Source organism: Entamoeba dispar, genomic scaffold, assembly GCF_000209125.1.
Source record: "Entamoeba dispar SAW760 scf_1105229460427 genomic scaffold, whole genome shotgun sequence".
Classification (NCBI taxonomy): domain Eukaryota; phylum Evosea; order Mastigamoebida; family Endamoebidae; genus Entamoeba; species Entamoeba dispar.
In genome coordinates, this window is record NW_001854187.1 from 6,102 (window position 1) to 12,269 (window position 6,168).

Consider the following 6,168-nt stretch of genomic DNA (forward strand, 5'->3'; position numbering starts at 1 on the left):
TTTGTATAATTTTTCCAACTTATTTGATAACAAATTAGTAATAAAAAGAATAAACATCACAAACATAAGTTATGTATACCTAATAAAAAATAATTAATTTATCTTTTTTTTTATTTGTATGAATTAATGTATAAATTAAAAGAGTAAAAGTATAAATTCAATGAAGTTTATTTTAAAATCTTATGATATCAAATGAATTAAAATAACAAGAGAATAAAAAGGAGGAAAAAAAAGGATGATATTGATTCTTTAATTTTAAAGAAACATATTTCGATAATGTTATATTTAAATAAGAATTTAGATAATTAAAAATAATTTTTGTATTGTCTTCCTTAAACTTGTTTTTTTTTTGTTTTATAAATCCACTAGAAAATATAATAAATCTAAAGTAATAAAATTCTTTTTCTTTGAAATATAAACACAAAGAAAGAGAGTTAAAAACATATTAAGGATAAACATAAATGAGAAATGGACTTAAACTATTAGAATTAGTTATTATATGTTTTTCTTTAATGCTTTTTGGTTGTTTATTAAGAATAATCAATTATAATAAAATTATTATTAATTAAAAAAAAAAGAAAAAATAATAAAAATAGAAATTAATTATTCCTATAAATCTTCTTCAAATTTCTTTTTCTAATCAAATACTATCTTTCAATTAACTGTAATTTAATAAATAAATAAAACATAAATATTATAAGCATAACACTATAATAATGTGTATAATGTCTATTTTAATAATAGATATTGAAAAATAGAAAGAAAAGACAATAATTTTTAAAAAAGAATGAAAAAAGAAGTGATATAAAAATAGAAATTGAAACTCAGAAATAGAAACCTAGATGCAACCAATGAACCACACTAATTTAAGTAATTCTTTTGTTTTGAATACTGAAGATATTCAACATTTGGTAATAATGGAGGAATCAACTAAATCATACTTAAAGAAAGAATTAGAATTAATTAAAGCAAATATTAGTTATCTTGATATTATTCATTTATATTCAAGTTTTAATAAAACACAAGAACCAACAGTGATTGAATTTCCTTTTACGGTTAAATTTAAGGAAAATCCACAAAATCCTATTCTTTTTATTGCACCATCTATTCCATATTTACCAACAACAGCAGAAAAACATTTAAAAGTATTAACTATTATTAAAAAACAGAATGATCTCATCAAAGAAATGAAAAAAATGACAGAACAACTATATGAAGATAAAGGAATACAAGATGAAAAGAAACCTAAAAAAAGAATAACACGAAAAGAGAAAAAAGAAATTATTATAAAACAGAATGATGATAGTGGTGATCAATCGAATACTATAGAAGATAAAATTTCATTTAATCAGTTACCTAATAATGATAATATTCTTCAAAAATCACAAGAAGGATTAAATTATTATAAAAGTGATAATAATTTATTAAGTACAATAGAAGAATATGAAAGTATTGAAAATAAAAAAGAAGATAAAATTAAAGAAATAGAAGAAAGTGAAGATAATGATAAAACTGAAAAAGAAGAAGGAGAATGGATAAATAAAGAACCTAATAAAAATCCAATTGTACCAGAACAACCTAAAGAAAAAAAACATCAACGTAAAAGAAAATTGAGAAGTGCAGAAGAAAGAAAACCTTCAATGAAATTTACTATGTTAGAACAAGAAAAAGAAGATTTAAAAAAGAAAATAGTTAAAGAAAAAAAAAGAGAAGAAACATCACGTAATAATGGAATTTCTCAATCTACTTCAATACAACCTCCATTAAGAATAGTACAAAAAAGTAATGAATCTAAAAAATCTTTATTAGAAGACCATTTAAGAATTGTAAATAAAACTATACGTTCTGATAAAAAAGATTTATCAAAAATTAAATCAAAAGATTCCTCTTTAAATACTCAAAAAACTTTAGAAGATAGATTAAAAGAATTACCAAAAAGAATGCCTAATCCAAAACAAGCTTATGGTGATTCTGGACTTATTAGTCAAATTACTAAATTTTGTACAAGTTCTGATACTACATCAAATGCAATTCGAGTCACTGACCAAACTCCAAGAAAATCAATTACTAAACCTCTTTTATTAAATTCTTTAAATACAAGTTCAATTGATGATATTGTATCTCCAAATAAAGGAATTGATTTGAATTATTCTCTTATAGAACAAAATGATCTTCTCAAAAAACAAGAAGAACATCCCTAAATTAATTCCTCCTTTTCTTTTACACATTATTTTCACTTATGTTATCTGTTCAATTTGTTAATTAAACAATTTATTATCTTTTTTTTTTTTTAATAATTTATAAAAAATAATATTAATATTATTATATTTCTAGATTTCTTAAAAAAATATCAATAAAAATTATTCACCTGGATAAAATGATTCAATAAATACTTATTAAACAGGTTCAAATTCTATAAAGAAAAATTAAAAAAAATGAAAAAAAGAATAACGAAAAAAAAAATAAAAAAAGGTTTATGAAAAAACTATTTTGAGTTTTCTTTTTTTTTTTTTTTAAAAGTAAATTCATAAAAAGTTCAAATAAAACAAATAGATAAATACTGAATGATATAATAGAATAATAAATAAAAGAAAAGTCCCACATTTATTGATAGATAATATTATAATATTTAATTGTTATCAATTGAATTATAATATTACTATTTGTTATAAAAAAATTAATCATAGAGGAAAAGATATATTTGTTTGAAGAATGACATTTTTTCTAAACACAAAAAACATGATGTAGTTCATTTGATGTGAAAAAAAAAAGAAAATTCTCAAAATATGAAACCCCCAAATACATGGTTGTCTTCATCTCATTAAAACTAAAACCACATTTCTTAGTTATGATTACCTCTAATCTTTCACCTGAAGAAATCAGACTTCTATTTATTAAAAAAGAAAGAGATATGATCATAATGGGTTTTAATTATCTTGACATTCTTGCAATTTACCATCCAATGTATTATAATAATGGATTCCTTCCTTCACGTCTTGACTTATTTTTCCCCTCTCATCCAAAAATGCCAAACGTTCCTTTAAGTGCTGATTTATTTATCTCTTCTAAACAACCAATCCCTGATAATGATTTGCCCCCTATCACTCCAACTACTACTATTTCTTCTGGAAATACTGAAAACGTTATTAACAAAACTACTCACAAAAATAAGGAATCTATTATTAGAAACAGTGAAAACCAAATACCAATTAATACTAATGATGCCCCTTCCTCTAGTCCCCAAAACGATGACCAGATGGTTGTAGATGATGATGAAACATTAGAAGAAGACAACGAAGATGTCCGTGCGTTGAGACAATTACTTGCACTAGAAAAGAAACAAGAAGAAAGGAAAAGAAAGAAACCAAAAAGAACTACTTCTTCTACTGAAAAATCCAACAAAGCATCTTCTAAACAAAAAAGAGTTCGTGACTCAGAAGAAGTTTTATTTATACCTGATTCGTATGTCCCTCAATCTAAAATCCATACAAGAAGTTCTACAAGACATAAAGCTTCTCAAAACATTTAATTAACTCAACAATAACCTTAATAAAAAAAATCTAATTGTTTATTTAAATGAATCATTTTTTTTAACTTATCTTTTTGTTTTTTGTTCCTTCTGTTATTTCAATTGAGTATTACGAAAATAAATTTTTTTTCCTTCATTGAAAAAAATAAAATCAAGATAGAACAAACTTAAAATTACCTTTTTTGATTTCTCTTTCATTTTTCCATTAATTATTTTAAAATAATTTCTTTTTTAATTTTTAATTTTTTATTATAATTAATTGAATGTCGTATAAAACAAAAATCAAAGAGAAATAAAGCTAACCTGAAATTGAATTAGTAATGAATAAAATAGTAAAAAATTAATAATAAAGTTATAAGCAAAATTTGTTTAAAAAGAAGAAAAAACAAAAAATACCAAAAAATCCATTCAAGAGATGAGCAAAAACATAGTCCTATCATTTATTTTCATTATTTGCTGTATTGGACTTGAAGATTGGGTTGAACCTACTGGAATAAGTTCTAAAGAAAAAGTTAGAAAAGCCACAGAATGGGCTGTACAAAAAGTAAATCTAATTAAGAAAGAACAAGAAGCACATCCAGAACAAGTTTTTATTCGTGGAGGGATATTTAGTTCATCATTATCATTATATCCTAAATTAAAAATGTTAGTTATTTCATCTAATAAAGCATATCCAATTAAGTATAGTGATAAAAGTCAAGCACCAAAATTAAAGTTAAATTATATTGACAAAGATGGGCAAGAAAAAACCAAAGAATTTACTTATCATATCAACACAGAAAAATCTGGTGAACGTTTAAAAGATGTTGGATGGGAAGATTATTTCTTTCCATTGCCTGATTATGTTACATCATATTCATTCCTTATTGAACCAACACAAGAAACAACAAAAAGTTTTGTTGCATTTTTATCATACCCAATAAGTGGATATGCTTTGAAAATGCCATTATTTGGAAGTACTTTTAAATCAGTACAAATAGAATCAACAAGTTCTGTTGGAAGTTCTAATGTTTATACATTTACAAATAACCAGTATGTTGACTTTGATATCTCTCAATGTTATTCATTTATTAATTCTGGATTAGAACAGACTTATGAAAATTCAATGGAACATTGGGAATCAATATTAGAATCTACAAATTGGGGATTTGGACAAGAAATGTCGTTGTTAGAGACATTTTCTTTTAATGGATTTTTCTGTTTCCCATTTGTTGATTATTCATTTTTGTCAGATACAACAAAGGTTTCAAGTAATTGGAGGTATTGCCCGAAGTATAAAGAAGAAGAAGGATTTGATGCTGATCCATGTTGTAATCCAAAAGCACCAGGTAAATGTAATACTTTTCAAGAACGTCCATCAATTTATATTGGGAAAGAATCAGTTTGTGAATGGAACTACACTACTTATACAGATATTACGTTAACTAATAGAGAAAAAATTCAGCTACAAGTTAGAAGTTATGCTATGCAAGAAGTCACTCAAATTGTTCATAACTTCCATTTTGAGACTTTACCAAGTATATTTTGGAGTTTATTGAATGCTGGTAATAACAAACGATTATTATGCCGTTCACTAATTTATAATCCTGAGCCATATTATTCAAAATATAATACGTGTCCCATTAATATCCAAACATATGATGGATTTGAACCATTATCTGGTGATCATTGTTATACTCCAACTCTTAATCAAATGGACCTCTTCACTGATTTATGTGAAAGTTATTATAATGAATCAACTCAAACCATGGCAGCAATACCTGATTTTTATATTCAAACAATTGTTTCATATATGAGTGAAAAGAAAACTACCGTGTTACATCATGATAGTGCTCATCCAACGTATTGTTATTCATATGATGGTAAAGTATTTGAATCTGAATCTGACAATAGTGATTGTAGTGGTTATGTGTGCGATGTCTATGGGAAAGGAAAAGTATTTAAAACTTTAGAAGCAGCAAAGAAAGAGTGCCCTCAGTTAGCAAGTAAATGTTGTATTAATAATCAAGGATGTGCCCTTTACAAAGGATCAAGTTTGGATAATAAATATGACATTGTAGGTGATTCGTATAATAGATTCATTGATGTTTGGGGTATGACACCAGAACAATGTACTGCCAATGTAGGAGGTTATTTAGGTAATGTAGACACAACAAAAGATGATTCTGCATTTGAATGTTTAGAACAAGTTGTTGGATGTACTGATTATGTTTATGCAAAGTTTGATAGTTGTGATGAAGCATCACTGTTATCTAACTTCTTTTCATATCATGAAAGAGATCTACCAACTTCAAAAACTTATCGGTTGAGAAGGGTAACTGCAGAACAAGATGTTAATTCAGCTGGAGTGACTGTTGAATATCGTAGTGTTAGAGATGACTATGACACAATATATTCTAACTCATATTTAAAGAGTGTCTTACCAACAATAAAAAAGGAGACACAAGTATTCTTTAAATATTTTAATAGAGAAATTTCATCATTTGTTACTGACTGTTTGTTTGCTGGTTCTGAATCATATCAGTTAGCTATTACTGGTGTATATCCATTGACTATTAAGACATTAAATAGAGATAAGTCAACTGATTATCAAACATTAACCTTGAGTCCTATGGGTGCAAAAGAAGATTTAACAATTT

General features: G+C 25.3%; 3 protein-coding genes across 3 annotated transcripts in view, besides 13 other annotated features; all 3 read left to right on the forward strand.

The window, feature by feature from the left end:
- Positions 1–80: 80 nt before the first annotated feature.
- Positions 81–141: a sequence feature (AT_rich).
- A 138-nt stretch (positions 142–279) lies between these two features.
- Positions 280–320: a sequence feature (AT_rich).
- Positions 321–526: 206 nt separating this feature from the next.
- Positions 527–608: a sequence feature (AT_rich).
- Positions 609–665: 57 nt separating this feature from the next.
- Positions 666–700: a sequence feature (AT_rich).
- A 142-nt stretch (positions 701–842) lies between these two features.
- Positions 843–2,201, forward strand: EDI_200270 (uncharacterized protein; the record flags this gene model as incomplete). The annotated part of the gene is made up of 1 exon (XM_001737152.1): positions 843–2,201. One exon carries the CDS (start codon positions 843–845, stop codon positions 2,199–2,201), a length of 1,359 nt encoding a protein of 452 aa, XP_001737204.1.
- Positions 1,394–1,428: a sequence feature (AT_rich).
- Positions 1,454–1,559: a microsatellite.
- Positions 1,658–1,716: a microsatellite.
- A 57-nt stretch (positions 2,202–2,258) lies between the features above and the next one.
- Positions 2,259–2,365: a sequence feature (AT_rich).
- A 52-nt stretch (positions 2,366–2,417) lies between these two features.
- Positions 2,418–2,471: a microsatellite.
- Positions 2,472–2,614: 143 nt separating this feature from the next.
- Positions 2,615–2,682: a sequence feature (AT_rich).
- Positions 2,683–2,848: 166 nt separating this feature from the next.
- Positions 2,849–3,529, forward strand: EDI_200280 (uncharacterized protein; the record flags this gene model as incomplete). The annotated part of the gene is made up of 1 exon (XM_001737153.1): positions 2,849–3,529. One exon carries the CDS (start codon positions 2,849–2,851, stop codon positions 3,527–3,529), a length of 681 nt encoding a protein of 226 aa, XP_001737205.1.
- Positions 3,331–3,374: a microsatellite.
- A 204-nt stretch (positions 3,530–3,733) lies between the features above and the next one.
- Positions 3,734–3,790: a sequence feature (AT_rich).
- A 62-nt stretch (positions 3,791–3,852) lies between these two features.
- Positions 3,853–3,880: a sequence feature (AT_rich).
- A 64-nt stretch (positions 3,881–3,944) lies between these two features.
- Positions 3,945–6,168, forward strand: part of EDI_200290 (uncharacterized protein) — a gene marked incomplete at both ends in the record, with an annotated part of 2,331 nt that continues 107 nt past the window's right edge. Inside the window, one exon of the mRNA XM_001733316.1 lies at positions 3,945–6,168. This exon is cut by the window's right edge and continues 107 nt beyond it. Within this exon, the coding sequence (XP_001733368.1) occupies positions 3,945–6,168 (2,224 nt within the window).